Source organism: Oncorhynchus mykiss, chromosome 9, assembly GCF_057628025.1.
Source record: "Oncorhynchus mykiss isolate SJ-2025 chromosome 9, ASM5762802v1, whole genome shotgun sequence".
Taxonomy (NCBI): Eukaryota; Metazoa; Chordata; class Actinopteri; order Salmoniformes; family Salmonidae; genus Oncorhynchus; species Oncorhynchus mykiss.
In genome coordinates, this window is record NC_143030.1 from 40,692,604 (window position 1) to 40,718,519 (window position 25,916).

The window sequence follows — 25,916 nt, forward strand, 5'->3', positions numbered from 1 at the left end:
AGCTGTTAAGTAGGTCCCCTGTTTTCTCCAGAGTTGAGAGGGGCTGGGTTGTAATTCCTGGCTGGCTGGCTGGAAGATTCAACACTGGCCTGCCCTCCACTCTCTGCAGCCTGGAAAAGACCATTTCATTCTCTCCTTATTACCTTGGATTGGTTCCTACGGGCTGGGCGAGGAACGAGGTATTTGAGGTTGTTGAAGTCTGAGATGTCGTGTTATACAGAGAAACATGGGGAAAATGTAGTTAAGCCATGCCTGAGGGATGCAATGAAAATGTTTATAGGATCAGCTGGAGATGTCTTTATGTGTGGACGTACATGATGTGTACCGGTATTCGGGTGGAACTGTACATGTAACATACATGACTCCACATACATTCTGAAGTAAGGTGAATAAGAGTCAATTTCCCCATCCCCATCCATATCCAGGACCAACTAATGGGCAAACAAAGATTCCCAATCTCTCCCTGACATGACATCTCTGACCTCAGGAACCCCCATGTAAGCCAGTATGACAGCTGGTTTGAATGAGGAATGTTTTTTTTTATTACATTAGTCACCTACATTGTACAGTGGTATGCAAAAGTATTCACCACTCTTGACATTTTTCCTATTTTGTTGCCTTTACAACCTGGAATTAAAATAGATTTGTTTTTTTTTGGGGGGGGGGGGTTGTATCATTTGATTTACACAACATGCACTTTGAAGATGCAAAATCATTTTTATTCTGAAACAAGAAATAAGACAACAAAAAAACAGAAAACTTGAGCGTGCATAACTATTGACCCCCCCCCCCCAAAGTCAATACTTTGCAGAGCCACCTTTTGCAGCAATTACAGCTGCAAGTCTCTTGGGGTATGTCTCTATAAGCCTGGCACATCGAGTCACTGGGATTTTTGCCCATTCTTCAAGGTAAATCTGCTCCAACTCCTTCAAGTTGGATGGGTTCTGCTGGTGCTGTCACAATCACCTGTAGAATAAACGGACCAAGGTGCAGCGTGCGTAGAGTTCCACATGTTTAATTTATGAAACTCACCAAAACAATACAGAAGAAAGAAACTAACGTACAGCCTAGTAGGGCTCACAAGCATCAATACATAAACACGATCCCACAAACAACAGGAGGGAAAAGGCTACCTAAATATGATCTCCAATCAGAGACAACGATAGACAGCTGCATCTGATTGGGAACCATACCAAGCCAACCTAGAAATAAAGAACCTAGAATGCCCACCCTAGTCACACCCCGACCTAACCAAAGTAGAGAATAAAGGATCTCCATGGTCAGGGCGTGACAGGTGTACAGCAATCTGTAAGTTATACCACAGATTCTCAATTGGATTGAGGTCTGGGCTTTGACTAGGGCCATTCCAAGAAATTAAATGTTTCCCCTTAAACCACTAGAGTGTCGCTTTAGCAGTATGCTTAGGGTCATTGTCCTGCTGGAAAGTGAACCTTCATCCCAGTCTCTGGGAAGACAAACAGGTTTCCATCAAGAATTTCCCTGTATTTAGCGCCATCCATCATTCCTTCAATTCTGACCAGTTTCTTAGTCCCTCCCGATGGAAAACATCCCCGCAGCATGATGCTGCCACCAGCATGCTTCACTGTGGGGATGGTGTTCGAGGTGATGAGAGGTGTTGGGTTTGCGCCAGACATAGCGTTTTCCTTGATGGCCAAAAAGCAACATTTTAGTCTCATCTGACCAGAGTACCTTCTTCCATATGTTTGGGAGTCTCCCACATGCCTTTTGGCGAACACCAAAAGTGTTTGCTTACTATTTTCTTTAAGCAATGGCTTTTTTTCTGGACACTCTTCCGTAAAGCCCAGCTCTGTGGAGTGTACGGCTTAAAGTGGTCCTATGGATAGATACTCCAATCTCCACTGTGGGGCTTTGCAGCTCCTTCAGGGTTATCTTTGGTGAATTTGGTGCCTCTGATTAATGCCCTCCTTGCCTGGTCCGTGGGTTTTGGTGGGCGGCCTTCTCTTGGAACGATTGTTGTGGTGCCCTATTCTTTCCATTTTTTTTAATAATTTATTTTAAATTGTGCTCCGTGGGATGTTCAACGTTTTGGATATTTTTTATAACCCAGACCTGATCTGTACTTCTCAACTTTGTCCCTGACCTGTTTGGAGAGCTCATTGGTCTTCATAGTGCCGCTTGCTTGGTGGTGCCCCTTGTTTAGTGGTGTTGTAGACTCTGGGGCCTTTCAGAACAGGTGTGCATATACTGAGATCATGTGACAGATCATGTGACACTTAAATAAAGTCCACCTTTGTGCAATCAAACTAATTATGTAACTTAAGGTAATTGGTTGCCCCAGATCTTATTTAGGGGCTTCATAGCAAAGGGAGTGAATACATACGCACGCACCACTTTTCCATTTATTTTTATTTTATTAATTTCACTTCACCAATATGGAGTCATTTGTGCATTTCCATTACATGAAATCCAAATAAAAATCTATTTAAATGAATTTGTAATGCAAGAAAATAGGAAAAACGCCAAAAAGGTGAATAATTTTGCAAGGCACTGTATGTGCATACACAAGGAGGCTGGTGTGAGGATCTATAGGAGGATGGGCTCATTGTAATGACTGATTCGAATCAATGGAACAGAGTGAAACACTTTGTTTATATGTGTTTGGTACCATTCCATGTATCACATTCCAGCCATTAAAATGAGCCCGTCCTCCTATATCTCCTCCCAGCAGCCTCCTCTGGTGCATTAATGTCCGATGGGCTGAGCATGAGTATAAAACAGGGTTTGTTTACAAAGCTGGGGCTCTAAAAGGCCATTGAGGGGCCAAGCCTGTTTTCTTAATCATGCCAATCACTCTTCACCTTTTTGTACACTAATAGGGCTCCATTTACAGCATAATAACTGCTCCTGGGAGTCTGAATAAATTATCATAATAATCAGCGTTTTCCTGTATCTGGAAGAAAGAAACTCACTCAGAGATCTTTGTATCACACTCAGAGTGAAATTAAAGAAATAAAGCTGAAATAAAATCATTCTCTCTGCCATTATTCTGCCATTTCACATTCTTAAAATGAAGTGGTGAACCTAACGGACCTAAAATGGTGAATTTACACTAGGATTAAATGTCAGGAATTGTGAAAAACTGAGATTAAATGTATTTGGCTAAGGTGGAGGTAAACTTCCGACTTCAACTGTATATACACTGCTCAAAAAAATGAAGGGAACACTTAACTCCAAGTCAATGTAACTCCAAGTCAATCACACTTCTGTGAAATCAAACTGTCCACTTAGGAAGCAACACTGATTGACAATAAATTTCACGTGCTGTTGTGCAAATGGAATAGACAACAGGTGGAAATTATAGGCAATTAGCAAGACACAGACCACTTCTCAGTTCCTATGCTTCCTGGCTGATGTTTTGGTCACTTTGAATGCTGGCGGTGCTTTCACTCTAGCGGTAGCATGAGACGGAGTCTACAACCCACACAAGTGGCTCAGGTAGCGCAGCTCATCCAGGATGGCACATCAATGCGAGCTGTGGCAAAACGGTTTGCTGTGTCTGTCAGCGTAGTGTCCAGAGCATGGAGGCGCTACCAGGAGACAGGCCAGTACATCAGGAGACGTGGAGGAGGCCGTAGGAGGGCAACAACCCAGCAGCAGGACCGTTACCTCCGCCTTTGTGCAAGGAGGAGCACTGCCAGAGCCCTGCAAAACGACCTCCAGCAGGCCACAAATGTGCATGTGTCTGCTCAAACGGTCAGAAACAGACTCCATGAGGGTGGTATGAGGGCCCGACGTCCACAGGTGGGGGTTGTGCTTACAGCCCAACACCGTGCAGGACGTTTGACATTTGCCAGAGAAAACCAAGATTGGCAAATTCGCCACTGGCGCTCTGTGCTCTTCACAGATGAAAGTAGGTTCACATCACGTGACAGACGTGACAGAGTCTGGAGATGCCATGGAGAACGTTCTGCTGCCTGCAACATCCTCCAGCATGACCGGTTTGGAGGTGGGTCAGTCATGGTGTGGGGTGGCATTTCTTTGCGAGCCCTCCATGTGCTCGCCAGAGGTAGCCTGTCTGCCATTAGGTACCGAGATGAGATCCTCAGACCCCTTGTGAGACCATAAGCTGGTGCGGTTGGCCCTGGGTTCCTCCTAATGCAAGACAATACTAGACCTCATGTGGCTAGAGTGTGTCAGCAGTTCCTGCAAGAGGAAGGCATTGATGCTATGGACTGGCTCACCCGTTCCCCAGACCTGAATCCAATTGAGCACATCTGGGACATCATGTCTCGCTCCATCCACCACCGCCACGTTGCACCACAGACTGTCCAGGAGTTGGCGGATGCTTTAGTCCAGGTCTGGGAGGAGATCCCTCAGGAGACCATCCGCCACCTCATCAGGAGCATGCGCAGGCGTTGTAGAGAGGTCATACAGGCACGTGGAGGCCACACACACTACTGAGCCTAATTTTGACTTGTTTTAAGGACATTACATCAAAGTTGGACCAGCCTGTAGTGTGGTTTTCCACTTTAATTTTGAGTGTGACTCCAAATCCAGACCTTCATGGGTTGATAAATTTGATTTCCGTTGATAATTTGTGTGATTTTGTTGTCAGCACATTCAACTATGTAAAGAAAAAAGTATTTAATAAGAATATTTCATTCATTCAGATCTAGGATGTGTTATTTTAGTGTTCCCTTTATTTTTTGGAGCAGTGTATATAAACAGTTGAAGTTGGAAGTTTACATACAGCTTACCCAAATACATTTAAACGTATTTTTTCACAATTCCTGACATTTAATCCAAGTAAAAATGCCCTGTCTTAGGATCACCACTTTATTTTAAGAAAGTAAAATAGAGAGAATGCTTTATTTCAGCTTTTATTACTTTCATCACATTCCCAGTGGGTCAGAGGTTTACATACACTCAATTAGTATTTGGTAGCATTGCCTTTAAATTGTTAAACTTGGGTCAAACATTTCTGGTAGCCTTCCACAAGCTTCCCACAATAAGTTGGTTGAATTTTGGCCAATTCCTCCTGACAGAGCTGGTGTAACTGAGTCAGGTTTGTAGGCCTCTTTGCTCACACACACTTTTTCAGTTCTGCCCACACATTTTCTATAGGAATGAGGTCAGGGCTTTGGGATGGCCACTCCAATACCTTGACTTTGTTGTCCTTGAGCTATTTTCCCACAACTTTGAAAGTACGCTTGGGGTTATGGTCCATTTGGAAGACCAATTTGCGACCAAGCTTGAACTTCCTGACTGATGTCTTGAGATGTTGCTTCAATATATCCACACATTTTTCCTCCTCATAATGCCATCTATTTTGTGAAGTGCACCAGTCCCTCCTGCTGCAAAGCACCCCCACACCATGATGCTGCCACCCCCGTGCTTCGCGGTTGGGATGGGGTTCTTCGGCTGGCAAGCCTCCCCCATTTTCCTCTTAACATAACGATGGTCATTATGGCCAAACCGTTCTATTTTTGTTTCATCAGACGAGAGGACATTTCTCCAAAAAGTATGATCTTTGCCCCATGTGCAGTTGCAAAGCGTAGTCTGGCTGTTTTATAGCGGTTTTAGAACTGTGGCTTGTTCCTAGCTGTGTGGCCTTTCAGGTTATGTCGATATAGGATTCGTTTTACTGTGGATATAGATACTTTTGTACCCGTTTCCTCCAGCATCTTCACAAGGTCCTTTGCTGTTGTTCTGGGATTGATTTGCACTTTTCGCACCAAAGTACGTTCACCTCTTCACAAAGTAGAATCGCAATTCAACGGCTCAGACACAAGAGGTATGTGGCAGGGTCTACAGTCAATCACGGATTACAAAAAGAAAACCAGCCCAGTCACGGACTAGGATGCCTTGCTCCCAGGCAGACTAAATACCTTTTTTGCCCGCTTTGAGGACAATACAGTGCCACTGACACGGCCCGCAACCAAAACATGCGGACTCTCCTTCACTGCCCAGACGGCATCCCCAGCCGCGCCCTCGGAGCATGGACAGACCAGCTGGCAGGTGTGTTTACGGACATATTCAATCAATCCCTATCCCAGTCTGCTGTTCCCACATGCTTCAAGAGGGCCACCATTGTTCCTGTTCCCAAGAAAGCTAAGGTAACTGAGCTAAACGACTACCGCCCCGTAGCACTCACTTCCGTCATCATGAAGTGCTTTGAGAGACTAGTCAAGGACCATATCACCTCCACCCTACCTGACACCCTAGACCACATATGTCAGAGTCAAGGCCCGCGGGCCACATCCGGCCCGCAAGAAGGTTTTTTACGGCCCCTGGGATGATCTTGATTTATTATTAGAACCGGCCCGCAGCAAGCCGGCAGCCCGCAGATCTTTTACACGCACCAATACTACATTTCCCACAATGCAAAGGTGACGCACCGAGCAGTAGGCTGCTTCATTTCAATATTTATTGGCACAGCAGTCGTCAGCATCACAGTAAAATTAACTTTCAGATACCCATCAAAAATGGCAAAACGGAAGGTGGATACTGAGAACCGGGGGTTTCAAACAAGGTGGGAGTCGGAGTATATGTTCACGAAGGTAGCTGGAAAACCTGTGTGTCTTCTGTGTGGAGAAAGTGTGGCGGTACTGAAAGAGTATAATCTGAGACGACATTATGAAACGAAACACGCGGACAAAAACAAGAATATGGACATGGAACAAAGGCTACAAAAGGCAGAGGAATTAAAACGAGGCCTCAAATCTCGACAGGCTCTGTTCAAAAAAAGCCAAATCACAAGGCCAGGCTGCTGTCAAGGCCAGTTTTATTTTGGCAGAAGAGATCGCTAAATCAGCCCGGCCATTTACGGAGGGGGATTTCATCAAAAACTGCATGATTAAAGTTTGTGACGAAGTTTGCCCAGAAAAAAGGCAACTCTTTTTAAATGTGAGTCTGAGCAGAAACACCATTGCCGAGAGAGTAGACCAGTTGTCCATCAATCTAAAAGAGCAGCTTGTGAAAAAGGGAAAAGATTTTATTGCATATTCCTTGGCTGTGGATGAGAGCACCGACATTTCTGACATTGCCCAGTTGTCAATTTTCATCCGCGGAGTGGACTCCAACCTAAGCGTGACAGAGGAGTTTTTGGCTTTACGTCCTATGCATGGCACAACTACGGGGCATGATTTGTATGAAGAGGTGTCAAGATGTGTAAATGAGATGGAGCTGCCTTGGGAAAAACTCGTGGGTTTGACAACCGACAGAGCACCTGCGATGTGTGGACACAGGAGCGGACTGGTGGCGAAGATACGGGAAAAGATGCAAGAGGAAAACGCGACAGGTGAGCTGACAGCTTATCATTGTATCATACACCAGGAAGCGTTGTGCGGTAAAGCCTTGAAAATGGAGCATGTAATGAGCATCATCACGCGCACAGTTAACTTTATCAGAGCCAAAGGTTTGAATCACCGCCAGTTCAAGGCATTTCTGACGGAGTTAGAAACGGAGCATGGTGATTTGCCTTATCACACAGAGGTGCGATGGCTAAGCCAGGGAAAGGTGCTTCAAAGATGTTTCGAGCTTCGTGAGGAGATTTGTCTGTTCTTGGACAGCAAAGGGAAAGACACAACACAACTCCGAGACGAAATGTTTCTGTGTGAAATGGCTTTTCTGTGTGACATTACGAGTCATCTGAATGCAATAAACTTGCAGCTGCAGGGTCGGGATCGTGTCATCTCTGATATGTACAGTACAGTGAAGGCATTTAAAACCAAACTGACTCTGTGGGAGACGCAGATGCGGAAAGAAAATTTGAGCCACTTTCCCAGCTGCCAGACCATGAAAGAGAAGCTCTCTACCAGTGCGTTCCCGAGCACACAGTTGGCTGATAAAATAGGTATGCTTGCCGCTGACTTTCGACGCCGATTTGCTGACTTTGAAGCACAAAAAAGCAGGTTGGAACTGCTCGGTAACCCATTTGCTGTTGACGTGGAAAGCTCACCACCAAACCTCCAAATGGAGTTGATTGACCTCCAATGCAATGATGCACTGAGGGCAAAATATGCGGCAGTGGGTGCTGCGGAGTTCGCCCGTTTCCTCCCCGGCACAATGCCCCAGCTGCGCATCCAGGCTGCTCAAACGTTGTCTATGTTTGGCAGCACATACCTGTGTGAACAACTGTTTTCTTTGATGAACCTGAACAAAACATCACACAGAAGTCGACTTACTGCTGAACACCTCCACTCAATTCTGAGGATTTCTTCAGCTCAGAGCCTTACCCCGAACATTGATGAACTTGTGGAAAAGATGGGACACCACCAAGTATCACCCTCAACCTCAAACAAGTGAACATTACTGTGCAATCACATATTTAGAGTTTTTACTCAGTTCAAGTTTAAAAGTTAAAATTTAATATTTGTTTTCACTGCATGTTACTTCTCCTTAAACAAAGTGTTGTTTTTGATTAATAGATTTTTGCACTTTATTTTTTTGTATTTCAATCCAATTATATTTTTAAAATATTTCAGTTGAGTGGATGATAGAAAATTGCTATTATTGTTTTTTCTTTGAAGTAAATTTAGCCCACTTTTGCTAAAATAGAAAATATAGTCTACTGATGGTGCCTTGAATACCGGTTTCTTTCATTTAATGTTCATGTTATGGGGATATTTATATAAAGGAAATTTGTCTTTTGTGTCTGTTGAAAATTAAAGATTACTGACAGAGCCATAAGAAAATATTGCTTTATTTATCTGATCATATTGTAATATATTTGTTAGGTTTTCAGTAGGTTCAATTAGGTTCACTAGACTATATGCGTCATTTAAAAAATTTTCAATGAACATTCGAACAGTCCGGCCCTCGTCTTGTAGCTGATTTTTTTATTTGGCCCTCCGTCCATTTGACTTTGACACCCCTGCCCTAGACCCACTCCAATTTGCTTACCGCCCAAATAGGTCCACAGACGATGCAATCTCAACCACACTGCACACTGCCCTAACCCATCTGGACAAGAGGAATACCTGTGTGAGAATGCTGTTCATCGACTACAGCTCAGCATTTAACACCATAGTACCCTCCAAACTCGTCATCAATCTCGAGACCCTGGGTCTCGACCCCGCGCTGTGTAACTGGGTACTGGACTTCCTGACGGGCCGCCCACAGGTGGTGAGGGTAGGTAACAACATCTCCACCCCGCTGATCCTCAACACTGGGGCCCCACAAGGGTGCGTTCTGAGCCCTCTCCTGTGCTCCCTGTTCACCCACGACTGTGTGGCCGCACACGGACGACACAACAGTGGTAGGCTTGATTACCAACAACGACAAGACGGCCTAGAGGGAGGAGGTGAGGGCCCTCGGAGTGTGGTGTCAGGAAAATGACCTCACACTCAACGTCAACAAAACTAAGGAGATGATTGTGGACTTCAGGAAACAGCAGAGGGAACACCCCCCTATCCACATCGATGGAACAGTAGTGGAGAGGGTAGTAAGTTTTAAGTTCCTCGGCATACACATCGCAGACAAACTGAATTGGTCCACCCACACAGACAGCATTGTGAATAAGGCGCAGCAGTGCCTCTTCAACCTCAGGAGACTTCTACAGGTGCACAATCGAGAGCATCCTGTCGGGCTGTATCACCACCTGGTACGGCAACTGCTCCGCCCACAACCGTAAGGCTCTCCAGAGGGTAGTGAGGTCTGCACAACGCATCACCGGGGGCAAACTACCTGCCCTCCAGGACACCTACACCACCCGATGTCACAGGAAGGTCATAAAGATCATCAAGGACAACAACCACCCGAGCCACTGCCTGTTCACCCCGCTATCATCCAGAAGTCGAGGTCAGTACAGGTGCATCAAAGCTGGGACCGAGAGACTGAAAAACAGCTTCTATCTCAAGGCCATCAGACTGTTAAACAGCCACCACTAACATTGAGTGGCTGCTGCCAACACACTGACTCAACTCCAGCCACTTTAATAATGGGAATTGATGGGAATTGATGTAAAATATATCACTAGCCACTTTAAACAATGCTACTTAATATAATGTTTACATACCCTACATTATTCATCTCATATGTATATGTATATACTGTACTCTATATCATCTACTGCATCTTTATGTAATACATGTATCACTAGCCACTTTAAACTATGCCACTTTGTTTACATACTCATCTCATATGTATATACTGTATTCGATACCATCTACTGCATCTTGCCTATGCCGCTCTATATCATCACTCATTCATATATCTTTATGTACATATTCTTTATCCCTTTACACTTGTGTGTATAAGGTAGTAGTTTTGGAATTGTTAGCTAGATTACTCGTTGGTTAATACTGCATTGTCGGAACTAGAAGCACAAGCATTTCGCTACACTTGCATTAACATCTGCTAACCATCTGTATGTGACAAATAAAATGTGATTTGATGAGACAGAACGCGTCTCCTTCCTGAGTGGTATGGCGGGTGCGTGGTCCCATAGTGTTTTTTTAATTGCGTACTATTGTTTGCACAGATGAACGTGGTAGCTTCAGGCATTTGCTCCCAAGGATGAACCAGACTTGTGGAGGTCTCAGATTTTTTTCTGAGGTCTTGGCTGATTCCTATTTATTTTCCCATGATGATAAGCAAAGAGGCACTGAGTTTGAAGGTAGGCCTTGAAATGCATCCACAGGTACACCTCCAATTGACTCAAACTATGTCAATTAGCCTATCAGAAGCTTCTAAATGCATAACATCATTTTCTGGACTTTTCCAAGCTGTTTAAAGGCACAGTCAACTTAGTGTATGTAAACTTCTGACCCACTGGAATTGGGACACAGTGAATTGTAAGTGAAATAATCTGTCTGTAAATAATTGTTGGAAAAATTACTTGTGTCATGCACAAAGTAGATGTCCTAGCCGACTTGCAAAAACTATAGTTTGTTAACAAGAAATTTGTGGAGTGGTTGAAAAATGAGTTTTAATGACTCCAACCTAAGTGTATGTAAACTTCCTACTTTAACTGTGTGTGTGTGATATATATATTATATATATATATATATATATATATATGGGGTTGTTTGTCTGACCATATGCTTGACAGTTGACATGTACTCGCTGGAGGCATAAATAAAGGTGCCCTAGATGGGACTAATTGACCTGTGCTGTCACAAACCTGAATGTGCAAATGGCATGCTGTGTTTGAACAAGCAGACACATTTAACCTAAGAAATTTGGTGACAGCTTTGTGTGCCAGTTACGCAACCCATCTCGCCTACATGTCTGTCAGAGCTTCCGGCTGTCAGCTGAATAGATCAGTCTGTCAGGCTTCAATCTACCTCGCCTCGATTGTATTGATTATTCTTTGGGAAAGGGCGAGAGATAAAAACAGTACCTAGCCTGTCAGGCTATGAGAGGACATCAATGCTTCACCTAGACAGCTAGTCCGCAGGGGCCCAGTCCCTTGACAGAAGGACAAGAAAGATTTCACCTGCATTCAAAACAAGTAACACCTCGCTCTTTGGGAAAGAGAGGAAGAAAATAGCAGGCTGCCCTCTGATATAAAATGTCAGCCGGATGAAAAAAAAACTAGTTCACCTGCATTCCACGGGCCAAGAGTTGCAAATGGACACTGACACTATGGATTTTGGGCTGAGGCAGAGGCTTTTCTCTAGCGTGGGAGAATGTCTTAAAAACAGAGAGCGATGAAAAACAATTAAGATCATCTCAAAGGTTGAGAATAACAAGTCCTTTGTTTGAACATCGCGTCATAATTAAAAAGTTTTATGCAATTATTTTTCTTTTTTGTATTTTGGTGGAATTGTTGTTCCTCATTTCCGGGGCTCTGTGAAAGAACAGGAAAATAAAAACATCTTCAGAGCAAATCGGCCTCACCATGGCAACAGTATTGATCAACTCTCCTGGGTCCTCAGGAAAATCTATCCCTCGTCAATTTCCCAGCATTAACAGTTCAGCGGCCACTCACACCTTAAATAGACAACAGCGATATTTAGTGTCTGGCAGTAAAACCTACAATCTGTATTTAACTTCCCGGATGTTCCATTTATCACAGGGGGGAGATTAACACAATGGCTGAGTTATATGGTTACTTTCACTGAAATCCTCACTGAAGGATCACAACACTGATCCACTGCTCCACGAAGATGATCAACCCCTCTGGGACTCTGTCCATACAGTTTCACTGCAGACAAAGAGAATATTCCACCACATTCCACGATTTATGGGATTGTGCACTGACTGGATTTGAAGAGATTATGACAACGATCATGGTTGACTGATACATCCAAATATTTTAACCTTCATCTAAATAAATAATTGTACTTTTAAATGAAGAGTATGACTTTGTTGGTAAGTATTGTTTACTTAGTTTACATTGCACAACTAGTACTTCATATACTTTATCACTGACAATGTACAGAAAATGACATCAGGCGCAGCTTGTCTGATAGAACAAGATGTCATTTATGAAGTAGGGAGCTTTTTCTCCCAATTTTAAAAGCAGAAATTGCACTTGCTTTTTCAGTCAGGCTTGAACAGGTGTTCCATTCTGCTTTCGAGAAAATGTATTCTCAACTTGATGGATTGGAGTTGAAAACAATCTGTGAAACGTCTAATTGCGATCACAAATGAATCAGTTGCAGTGAGAATGATGAGAGTAAATGGGCAGGGAGCTGTCATTCCCAGATTATATTGATTACCACTTGGACTCATAGCCAATTCCTCTTGATCAATGTTTACTATCAATATGATCATCATGACTAGAACATGAGAGGGAGAGAAAGAGCAAAAAACTTAAAGGAGACTATATTGTCTCAATATTGAAATCTGTTGAAAATCGAGACTTTTAATCAAATCTACTGTATCCTCCCGGGATTTGTGTAGAGTTTGACTGTGTGGATCAACATAGCCAGTGACAGCTATACGACAGCAGCCAGAGCAGTGCAGTGGTGGAAATTAACATAAATGCAGAGTGACTGCCTGAGCAAATGCAGGAAGGAGCTTTGTGACAGCGCCTGTCAACCCACTGATTCCCCGAGCCTGATTACTACGCCGACGCTCCGGTGCCACTGCAAACACCCCACCTACGCTACTGCTGCAGCCTGACACACAGACAGACACTGGAGCACCTGGAGACGACAGGATTAGAGGCTTAGTATCCTCCCCCCCCCCCCCCAAGGAATCTTATATGATCTCCAAGTCCCCTGACACCCTCATAACTTTTCTATGATGTGGATGAGTTCTAATGCTATACTCAAGGAACATATTTTAGACATAATCACTTGCATTTGGGAAAGACACAAACAATTATTGTCCTTCAGGTGCCTTCACTCAAACAAAGAATCCTGATTCCAACCTTGCAGAGATAATGGTAGAGGGAATTTAACCCCATCAACCAGCATATCCACCCAACAGAGCCACAAAGCCCTTGAGACCAGCATGACTGGATTGGTCTGGTAAAGATTGGTATTAAGAGAGAGAGGGTAATAGTGTGTGTCTGTGGCTTCCATAAAGCACCTAAAAGGATGTCAAGTACCTTGATGGCTTCAGCCTCTTTTAAACAGCTACTTAGTCCTGTGCTGTGCTTGGTTTAATTGATCTGGGAAAACACAATTATGGCGTTGACTGTAAGTCACAATCTGTTACCACAAGACACTACCGCAAACTAACTCTCAAGTTCTTGGCCTTCTGAACAGCACATCTTATATCTTCAGACAAGAGAACTTGCTTAGATGTTGGCTTGTACAGTGGCAAATTAATGCACACTTTCAAGTAATTGCATATTTTGCTCTAAATGTGTGTTTTTAATGATTAATTTGCTGTATTGGAGCTCTGCTAGGTTCCTCATTCCACTTCAGTACTAATCGTGGGCAGACTGTATGTCTGTGCTCTTCTGACTCTCAACAAGGCTAAAGGACAGGTATGTAGGCCTGTGTGAAGAAAACAGGGAGTACTTAAACATTCTGAGGTCACTGTGTCTCATTATAAACTAAAACATTACAGATTCTGGAATTAGCCAAGTCAACATAATCACGGGGCACAAAATAATCGTTAGGCTACTCAAAAAAAAGACAGCTTGGGGAGACCTCATTTTCGCTCAAGAAATTGAATACATTTTAACATCAAATAGTTATCCTGTGCAACAATGTCAGAACCACAACAGTTGTCAAAAATGCCTAAAATAACTTAACAACCGATGGTGATACCTGTGTAGCCTTCTTCATTCGGTTACAATAGTGTTTTTTTTTTTTTACTAATGCATGAGTGTGAGTGTGTCGAAGCCCCTTCACATCGCATTCAACCCACCATGGAGAAATGGAAAGGCAGACTGGGGGAGAGGGAGGGATAAGGAGGCAGCCGGGAAGTGGGGGGCTTTTCTTTCAGCACCACCAGGGAAGCGCAACAGCCCCACCACTCAAACTCTCAGCCTTTTCTCATTCTCCTCAATGTAAATAAGAGAGCACTTGAGAAGTATGTAGACCAAGGATTTGGTTGGATTTGTAGAGGCTAGGACTCTCTCGTTATTTTCTTTTAGAGAAAATAGGGGATCAAAATATAACGTAATGCAACAAGTAGGCTATAGATTGTCAAATAAAAGTAGGCTAGACAAATAACATAATAAAATAGGACTAGTTTGCACATGTTGTTTCAAACACATTTAGCTAAACTTAAACTACATTTAATCCACAGATAGGCCCAGAGGTGAACTCACCTGAAAGAGGCGCAAAATGTTGGCGACCATAATCGATACGGAACTTGCCGAGGCTCCAACGACTCCAACCACTTTCTCGGGCTTGACGAACACGGGCGGTTCTCCATTGGTGCACCTCACATCTGAAGTGTCCTTCTGTATCAATGCCTGAACGAAAGTTAATGATTGTTCAAGCGCATATGTATCCCTCGAACAAGTGTCTAGCACCCGGGCGCCTAGGGTGATGTTGGGTAAAAGTTGATCGTCGAGGTTAATTTGATCCAGAGCATACAGCATGGCCTCCAGCCGATGGATCCCGTTCTCCTTTTTGATATCTCCACAAGGCGTGCTTTCGGTCCCTCTGGTGTGCACAGGGAAGAGGCCACCGAGGGTCAAATGTCCCTCAATCCGGATAGAATGGGGTGCGTAAACCTCTTGCGACAGCGCAAAATCCACCAACGTTCTCGTCAACCAAAACACTCTCCATAGAAAGCGAGGGTGTTGCTTTGTTCCGAGAGCGTAACGAGCCATGATGCTCCGACGGTTGAGTTAGTTCTAGCGAAAGGGGAGGCTGCAATCCGCCTATATTACTACCTAAATGGCAGTAAAGTGAGTTAATACGAGCCAATTCCTATTACCAAGGAGGAGATTCAACAAGCTGGATGAAAAAAAATCGAGACGCCTTCGGTTCCAACTAAGGCAAACTGCGCCCATCACTTGACTGCCAGGAGTGCTTGGCGTAGCTTGTTGAATCGAAAAACACCATTTGACGAGGATTCAAAATTGCTCAGGTTAACGAGGCAATTGACATAATTTGTCTGAGAAAACATCAATAATATAGACTTTACGCAAGGGTTCCACTGTCACAAAACTATTTATTACTGTAGGCTAACCAAAAAAACACCTATCACATTAAAAGTAAAAGGGGTCTGATCATAACAATCTGAGGAAAAGGTATACGGTAAAATGTATTTCACAGAACTAATAGATCGACAAGATCGAACAGCCTTTTAAAAAAAATGCTATTTGATCTTAGGTCCAGCAGAACTGGGTGACATTCTTTTTGCCGAGGCCAACTTCACATGAGCGCAGTGACGGATCTGGCGTGTCCGCTATGATCTGCCTGCTGCGTCTCGGTCGACCAGGAGTCTGTCTATAACATCACTAAAAATCTCCACGAATAAAACTACGATCGTTGGATCGACATATAGAAGTGAACAAAAACGCAAACACGCTATCCTTCTTTCTTTATCGTATTCTACTCCGCAAAAAAATCGTATATTCCTAAAACAAATTAATGACTCACAGAATAACTCACCACGCGCGATTAGTTTTCACCCGCTATCATTGAGAGGCGTCATTCAATCTGCTTGAAAAACCCCGAGGTGAATTAACCTACTTCAAGATGGGTTCCAAATATTCTACCTGTAGAAAGTCCTCTTTAGGAGGTTTGGGCAAGTGTTTAAATCCTCTGTCAGTGCGTCGTCTTTAGGCTACATTCAGTCAAGGCAAAACATTGTAGACCACAAGTTTAATCCATTCCTGCCTTCACATTATCGACGTCGGCGCGCACTGAGCATTTTGCCTCACGCAGTCATCTGGGGTCCGTTGAAATCCCAAATCCCTCTCTCGCACTCACCCACCTAATTATACATTTGTGGAAACAAATATCTGAAATGGCCACCATAATAGTCAGCTCATCTGGGATAAAAAAAATATCATTTGACAGTGCTGATTGTGTAGACGTTTCACGAGTACAATACAGTCCACCTGTGTTGAGAATACTGCCTACTTCTTCAACTCCAAGAGAGATAAGAATATTTTACAATGATCCTTAGCTGTGGATTGTATATCACTTTCATAAAATGGTACTCAGTATATAGGCCCAATTTCTCTGAAGTTAATTGGTAAAAATAATGTATTTTGTGCCTGCTCAGAACCTTTAGTTCTTCTATACACTGAATAAAAATATAAAAGCAACATGCAAAAATGGCAATAACTTTACTGAGTTACAGTTCATATAAGGAAATGCATCAACTGAAACAAATTAATTATGCCGTAGTGTCACGTTCGTCATATTAATGAGACCAAGGCGCAGCGTGATAAGCATACATTCTTTAATGAAGGAAAAACGCTAAACAGACGCTAAACAAACGCCCAAATCAGAGACAACGATAAACAGCGGTCTCTGATTGGGAACCAATTCAGGCCACCATAGACCTATAAATACATACAAAAAAACCATAGATATAGAAAAACCCCTAGACAAGACAACACACATACCCACCCTTGTCACAAACTGACCTGACCAAAATAATGCAGAAAACATAGATAATTAAGATCAGGGCGTGACACTTAGGCCCTAATCTATGGATTTCACATTACTGGGAATTATGTTGGACACAGATACCTTAAAAAAAGGTAGGGGTGTCAACCAGAAAACCAGTCAGTATCTGGTGCAACACATCTCCTTCACATAGAGTTAATCAGGCTGTTGATTGTGGCCTGTGGAATGTTGTCCTACTCCTCTTCAATGGCTGTGCGAAGTTGCTGGATAGTGGTGGGAACTGGAACACGCTGTGTACGCATCAATCCAGAGTATCCCAAACATGCTCAATGGGTGAGATGTCTGGTGAGTATGCTGGCCATGGGAGAACTGGGACATTTTTAGCTTCCAGTAATTGCGACATGGGGGTGTGCACTATCATGCTGAAACATGGGGTGATGGCGGATGAATGGCATGACAATGGGCCTCAGGATCTCGTCACGGTATATCTGTTGATAAAATGCAATTGTGTTTGTTGTCGGTAGCTTGTGCCTGCTCATAGCATAACTCCACCGCCACCATGGGGAACTCTGCTCACAATGTTGACATCAGCAAACTGCTCGCGCACACGACCCCATACTCCAGTTATAATCAACTTGATTCAGCCACGGGACGATTCTTTCTTGAGCAGATGGTCGGCGGGCTGTAACATACACTGAACAAAAATATAAAACACAACATGTAAAGTGTTGGTCCCATGTTTCATGAGCTAAAATAAAACATCCCAGAAATGTTCTATACACACAAAAAGCTTATTTCTCTCAAGTTTTTGCACAAATTTGTTTACATCCCTGTTAGTGAGCATTTCTCCTTTGCCAAGACAATCCATCCACCTGACAGGTGTGGCATATCAAGAAGGTGATTAAACAGCATGATCACTACACAGGTGCACTTTGTGCTGGGGACAATAAAAGGTCACACAAAAATGTGTCACACAATACAATGCAAGAGATTTCTCAAGTTTGGAGGAAGCGTGCAATTTGTATGCTGACCGAGGGAATGTCCACCACAGCTTTTGCCAGATAATTTAAGGTTATTTCTCTACCATAAGCCGCATCCAACGTTGTTTTAGAGATTTTGGAAATACGTCCAACCGGCCTCAGAACAGCATGTCACTTGTAACCACACCAGCCCAGGACATCCACATCCGCCTTTTTCACCTGCAGAAAATTCTGACACCAGCCATCTGGACAGCTGATGAAACTGTGGTTTTTGCACAACCGAAGAATTTCTGTAGCAACTGTCACAAGCCGTCTCAGGTAAGCGAATCTGCTAGCTTGTCGTTCTCCACAAGGTCTTGACCTGACTGCAGTTCGGCGTCGTAACAGACTTCAGTGGGCAAATGCTCACCTTCAATGGCCACTGGCACGCTGGAGAATTGTGCTCTTCACGGATGATTCCTGATTTCATCTGTACTAGGCAGATGGCAGACAGCATGTACAGCGTTGTGTGGGTGAACAGTTTGCTGATGTCGACGTTGTGAACAGAGTGACCCATAGTGTCGATGGGGTTGTGGTATGGGCAGGCTTAAGCTACGGACAACGAACACAATTACATTTTATCGATAGCAATTTGAATGCACAGAAATACCATGACGAGATCCTTAGGGCCATTGTCCCGCCAATCATCCGCCGCCATCACCTCATGTTTCAGCCTGATAGTGCATGGCCCCATACCGCAAGGATCTGTACACAATTCCTGGAAGCTGAAAATGTCTCAGATCTCCCATGGCCTGCATACTCACCAGACATGTCACCCATTGAGCACGTTTGGGATGCTGTGGATCGACGGGAACGACAGGGTCTTCCAGTTCCCGACAATACTCAGCAGCTTTGCACAGCCATTGAAGAGGAGTGGGACAACATTCCACAGGCTACAATCAACAGCCTGATCAACGCTATGTGAAGGAAATGTGTCTCGCTGCATAAGGCAAATGGTGGTCACAACAGATACTGACTGGTTTTCTGATCCATGCTCCTACCTTTCTCTTAAAGGTATATGTGAGCAACAGTTGTATATTTGTTTTCCCAGTCATGTCAACTCCATAGATTAGGGCATAAGGAATTTATTTCAAATTACTGATTTTCTTATATGAACTGTAACTCAGTAAAACCTTAGAAATTGTTGCATGTTGCATTTATATTTCTGTTCAGTGTAATTACAAATTATTTGTAGACAATTTGACCGCAAGAATCTCAAACATATCATTTCAAACCTTGCTTACATTTGTTTACAATCACTTACCACTACCCCATAAGACTTCTGAACATCTAATCAAATGGCAACCCAGACTGCTTGCATTTCCCCCCCCCCCCCCCTCCCTCTTTTACGCTGCTTCTACTCTCTGTTATTATCTATGAATAGTCACTTTAATAACTCTACCTACATGTACACTACCGTTAAAAAGTTTGGGGTCACTTAGAAATGTCCTAGTTTTTGAAAGAAAACCACATTTTTTGTCCATTAAAATAACATCAAATTGATCAGGAAGTACAGAGTAGACATTGTTAATGTTGTAAAAATGACTATTGTAGGTGGAAATGGCAGATTTTTTTAATGGAATACCTACATAGGCATACAGAGGCCAATTATCAGCAACCATCACTCCTGTGTTCCAATGGCACATTGTGTTAGCTAATCCAAGTTTACCATGTGAGAAATTGCCAAGAAACTGAAGATCTCAAACAACCCTGTGTACTACTCCCTTCACAGAACAGCACAAACTGGCTCTAACAAGAATAGAAAAAGGAGTGGGAGGCCCCGGTGCACAACTGAGCAAGAGGACAAGTACATTAGAGTGTCTAGTTTGAGTAACAGATACCTCATCAGGTCCTCAACCGGCAGCTTCATTAAATAATACACACAAAACACAAGTCTCAAAGTAAACAGTGAAGAGGCGACTCCGGGATTCTTGGTCAAGTAACCCTTACGCAGCCTGCAGGTGTGTTTTGGGTCATTATCCTGTTGAAAAACAAATGATAATTCCACTAAGCACAAACAAGATGGGATGGCGAATCGTTGCAGAATGCATTTATTTGGCTGCAATCTGAGGTGCAGTTATCTCTAATGAACCTATCCTCTGCAGCAGAGGTAACTTTGGGTCTTCCTCTCCCGTAGCGATCCTCATGAGAGCCAGTTTCATCATAGCACTGGATGGTTTTTGCGAATGCACTTGAAGAAACATTCACATTTTTTACATTTTCCGGATTGACTGACCATCGTGTCTTAAAGTAATGATGGACTGTCGTTTCTATTTGCTTATTTGAGCTGTTATTGCCATAATATGGACTTGGTCATTTACCAAATATGGCCATCTTCTGTTTACCACCCCTAGCCTTGTCACAACACAACTGATTGGCTGAAATGCATTAAGGGAAGAAATTCCAAAACTGAACTTTTAACAAGACACATCTGTTTATTGAAATGCATTCCAGGTGACGTCCTCGTGAAGATGGTTGAGAGATTGCCAAGAGTTTGGGCTCCTGAGTGACGCAGAGGACTAAGTCACTGGATTTCAGTGTTAGGGCCGTCACTACAGACCCTGGTTCAATTCCAGGCTGTATCATGATTGGGAGTCCCATAGGGCGGTGCACAATTGGCCCAGCATGGTCTGGGTTAGGGTTTGGCTGGGGTAAAATAATTATTTTTCTTAACTGTCTTGTCTTGTCTAGTTAAATAAAGGTGAAAAAAATCAGGAGTGTGCAAAGCTGTCATCAAGGTAAAGGGTGACTACTTTGAAGAATCTCTAATATAAAATATATTTTGATTTGTTTAACACTTTTTAGGTTACTAAATGATTCCAAATGTGTTATTTAATAGTTTTGATTTCTTCACTATTATTCTACAATGTAGTAAATAGTAAAAATAAAGAAAACTCTCGAATGAGTAGGTGTGTCCAAACGTTTGACTGGTACTGTACACACATTCTTCCAGGGGCGTCTCCGAGACACCACTGAGTGGGCTGACAGGCTGTGTGAAATCAAAGCTTCTGGAAGAATGGCTAGACCAGCAAGGGAGAGTTGAGCATAGTTCAGTGTAGACGTCTTTCATCAAGTCATAAAAGGAACAGAAACGGGACAGTCTTCAGTTGACTGGTGTAGCTGGCAAGGTAACTGCTGTTGAATTTCAAAGAAAAAAACTAAACTAGTGTTAATTTGCAGTGCTGAGCTAGTAATGTAAATTACATGTAACATTAGCTAATGTTTCATCCCCTCTAGACTGAGGTGAATGAATAAGCTACGCTAGTGAATAGCTACCACAGCCAGGTCAGCTCTAGCATCTAGTTATCTGTCATATAGTAATAATAGCATCTGCATACCTGTCACGATCGTTGTAAGAACATTCGGACCAAAGCGCAGCGTGATATGGGTTCCACATATTTATTGACGTGAAACGCACAAAGCAATAAAAAGCAAATGATACGTGAAGCTATGGAGTGCTCACAGGCAACTACACATAAACAAGATCCCACAACTCACAGTGGGGAAATGGCTTCCTAAATATGATCCCCAGTCAGAGACAACAACAAACAGCTGCCCCTGATTGGGAACCATACCAGGCCAACATAGAAATAAAACAACCTAGATTATCCACCCTAGTCACACCCCGACCTAACCAACATAGAGAATAAAAAGGCTCTCTATGGTCAGGGCGTGACAGATGTGGACCGTCGCAGGAGGTTCCGGACTGTGAGGAGCAGACACAGGATGCACCTGACTGGGAAGGCGCACTGGAAGCTTAGTGTGTGGAGCCGGCACAGGTGGCACCGGATTGGTGACACGCAGTTCAGGGCAAGTGCGAGGAGGAGACACAGGACGTACCGGACTGGGAAGGCGCACTGGGGGCCTAGTGCGTGGAGCTGGCACAAGACGTACTGGGCTGTGGATGCGTACTGGAGGTATGGTGTGTTGAGCCGGCACAAATTGTCCCGGACAGATGACATACTCCACACGGCGAGTGCGGGGAGCTGGCACAGGACGTACTGGGCTGTGGAGGCGTACTGGAGACCTGGTGTGTGGAGCCTGCACAGTTTCTACCAGACTGCTAGCACACTCCTCAGGACGAGTACGGAGAGCTGACTCAGGTGGCATCAAACTGATGACACGCTCCTTAGGGCGAATGTCATGCATCATACACCAACATAACAACTCTCTCATTTCTCTCTCCTCCAATTTCTCCATCAACTCACTGACGGTCTCTGACTCTCTCCGTTCACTCTCCTCCAATTTCTCCCTCTTCTCCCAGATTTGCTCTGGTTCACTCCTCGGCTCTGCCGACCACCCCGTGTGCCACCCCCAAAAATGGTTGCTGTCTTCCGTTCTCTCCTTGCATCTGCTTCCAAGGAAGGCTTTCGTGTCCTGCCATTATTTCCTCCCAAGTCCAGAATATCTTCTCCTCCTTTATCTCTTCCCAAGCCCAGGGTACCTTCTCCTCCTGAGCACGCTGCTTGGTCCTGGTGTGGTGGGATCTTCTGTCACGATCGTCGTAAGAACATTCGGACCAAAGCACAGCGTGATGTCGGTTCCACATATTTATTGACGTCAAACACACAAAACAATAAAAAAAGCAAACGATACGTGAAGCTACGGAGTGCTTGGGGCAACTACACATAAACAAGATCTCACAAAAAAACAGTGGGGAAATGGCTGCCTAAATATGATCCCCAATCAGAGACAACGCTAAACAGCTGCCTCTGATTGGGAACCATACCAGGCCAACATAGAAATAAAACAACCTAGATTACTCACCCTAGTCACACCCCGACCTAACCAAAATAGAGAATAAAAAGGCTCTCTATGGTCAGGGCGTGACAATATCGCTATTTAAAAGCAGTTGTTTGTACAGTGGTTCCTCCTTTAAAAGTTGCGTCATACTGCGGCACACCTTGCGTGTTGGAAGGCTCCCTCTCAGAGGACAGGCTGAGTGCTAGCAGCATGACGCCAGGTCTTATGGCATCTGGGAACAGGGAGAGGAGATTGAGCCCACGCATTCTGTGGCACGTCATTTGATTGTCAGCCATTTTTTCTGTTACTGCAAGTTATTGCTAGTTTACCACCATTGTAGAAAATAGTAAAAATAAAGAAAAATCCTGGAATGAGTAGGTGTGTCCAAACGTTTGACTGGTACTTGATTGATTAATTAATTAGATTAATATTATGGTGTTTCTATTCCATGAATAACGAAAAAACCCTCTGCGTTTCTGTTAGGATGGAATGGAAAATATAGCACTGTACAAGGTGACCCTCATAAATTCAGAGTGTTGTCAGATTGTCAGTTTGTAAATTCAGACCGTTTCGCTCTCACGTTGTTGGGTTAATTTTAGCGTCTGGCCTTACAACGGCAGTCAAACATCACGCCCTAGCAGAGCTGGTTATGCTGTTTTTGTGTTAACCAGAGTGTTGGTGACTGTAACTGTGCTGCTGGAAACAATTTAATTCCGCTTTTTTGGCAACATTTACTGACACCGGCGGTATTAAATGGGTGTTGAGCGCTCGTAAATTCATTATTCTTTGCTCTGGTACTCAGACGAGAGTGCTCTGAAATCGGAGTAGATAGCCAGAGTGAATTTACGAAAGCACCAAAATGTCCATTTGAGAACGAACAACGACTATACCATTTAGCTAAGCTAAGAATGACGGAAATAATCAAGTCAATAAATGTTGGGTAGTTAGCCTATAGTTAATATACTGGCAAGTTTGATGTATAACTACTAACGTTAGGGAGACGGCTAACATACTGGTACATACTGCTTTAATGATACGCTATGTGGTTCGTAAGGAGACAGCGGACAAAGGACAGTGTAGCTAACAAATTGTCATAATGTGTAAGGTAATTTAATTTGAAAAGTCATTACTTTATTCCAATGAGTAGCATGCTACCGCGAGAACGCGCTCTATCAACTCTGCGGCTTGCGCATGCTTTTGGTACACAGTCGATAGCACACAGGACTTCGGGGAAGAAGGTTGAGGGTTCGAAACCTGCTGTCTGCTTGTTTCATTTGAAGTCATGCACGTTATCTGTTTATTATTTTGTTTATATTGCCCATTCATTGTCAGTTAGAGACACACTAGCGCATTGTGACCCAAAAGCTTAATCAGTGCTCTAACTCCCCGTTTGTAGTTAGGGGAAATCTGGTCTGTGATTGGACGGGGTTTTTTTTCACAACGAGCTCGGCAATTAGACAATTTTTCAGTAAAGGTTGAATAGTCTAGTGTTCAGTTATTAGCCCCCCTCTCCAACTTGCAACAAATGGATGTATTTTTGTCGAGAGCAAACTTTTAGATTTTTAATCAAAAAATAATTGTTCTGAAAGCAAAAACGAGGCTTCAAAGTTAAAACAAATTTTGCAATCAAATACTTTGTAATAGAGCGCAAAACTTTATGCATTTTATTCCACAAAAATATTTAGAGAACAAAAATGTATTTGAAATCAAAACTCCAATTTAATTTCGCTATAAACTACCCTCCATTTTGGCTATTCTTTGAGTGTCAGTTTGGCTACAACCAATACAGTTCAGCCTTTCTTTCCGAGACAAAGGAAGTCATAGCGGACATCTATGAAGAAGGACTGTGTGATGATGGCATCTCAGGTAAGCAGCACTGGGCATTCTTTCGTCCATCTTTTACATAGCTAGTAGTTAGCGCCTACGATTCAGTGTCGGTTCATAACTTTGTACTATATTACATACATACATACATACATACATACATGCTCTGCAAAAACGTTCCTGCACCCCTGTCTCTCGTACACATTGATAAAAATCATAAATTGATAAGGTACTAAGATGTATAATGTCTCAATCAAATCTAAGTAGGTATTTTAACTTTTTTATTCTTACTTATTCCAAGACAAATGTTCAATGACATATGAAATCGGAGTTGTTCTTCATCAACTGGTAATGAATAAATAATGAAGCAGATTAATAGGTGAAACATTTCACTTTTAATTCTAATGCTTTTTTCAAGATACAACAGGTAAGTATATTGTTTTGTATACATATTACATATTTCCCATCACCTAATGAACAACTACAATGCCAGTCTGGTGTTAAGCTTTATGTGCTGTATTGACATATCCTGAAAATGACATCTGCTGCTTTAGATTGAACGGTCATATCTCAGTTATTGTCTTAATATAAAAAAATATATAAGCTATTTTCTTTACTTTCAGAGTGCGTTAAGGCAAGGATGCCCCATGCAGTCTTTAGAATGGTCAAAGGAAGTCTCCTAACAATGGGCCATAGTGTATGAAGAGTTAGGGAGTCTTTGCAGCAAAGAGTTTAAGGGAGTCATTGCAACGTGTAGCTGGGGCAGGTGTCATTGCCAGAATGATCCAGCTTCGTTGCTTTGCTCGGCAAAAATATTCTGTTCCTGCTCCGTCTCCCATCCACAATGATACAAATCATAAATTAATAAGGTACTAAGATATATAATGTCTCCATCAAATCTAAGAAGTTATTTAAACTTTTCTATTCTTACTTATTCGTGGACAGATTCTCAGTGATTTATGAAATTGGCGTTGTTTCTCATCAACTGGTAACACATAAATGATGCAGTATTTTGACATCCGGATGAAAAGCTTGCCCAAAATAAACTACCTGTTACTCAGGCCCAGAAGCTAGGATATGCATATCATTTGTAGATTTGGATAGAAAACACTCAATCGTTTCTAAAACTGTTAAATTAATGTCTGTGAGTACAGTGCCTTGCGAAAGTATTCGGCCCCCTTGAACTTTGCGACCTTTTGCCACATTTCAGGCTTCAAACATAAAGATATAAAACTGTATTTTTTGTGAAGAATCAACAACAAGTGGGACACAATCATGAAGTGGAACGACATTTATTGGATATTTCAAACTTTTTTAACAAATCAAAAACTGAAAAATTGGGCTTGCAAAATTATTCAGCTCCCTTAAGTTAATACTTTGTAGCGCCACCTTTTGCTGCGAT

General features: G+C 43.0%; 1 protein-coding gene across 3 annotated transcripts in view; it reads right to left on the minus strand.

The window, feature by feature from the left end:
* LOC110531945 (metabotropic glutamate receptor 7) overlaps window positions 1-25,916 on the minus strand; it is a 229,185-nt gene that overhangs the window by 120,118 nt on the left and 83,151 nt on the right. Inside the window, exon 1 of one of the 3 annotated variants that reach the window (XM_090184202.1) lies at window positions 14,663-16,409. The exons of 1 other annotated variant lie outside the window; for it this stretch is intronic. In XM_090184202.1, coding sequence (XP_090040328.1) covers window positions 14,663-15,172 — 510 coding nt within the window. In that variant the 5' untranslated portion in view covers window positions 15,173-16,409. Of the gene's footprint in view, window positions 1-14,662; window positions 16,410-25,916 lie in introns of those variants that run through there. One more of the 3 variants, XM_021615472.3, reaches the window with a different exon arrangement.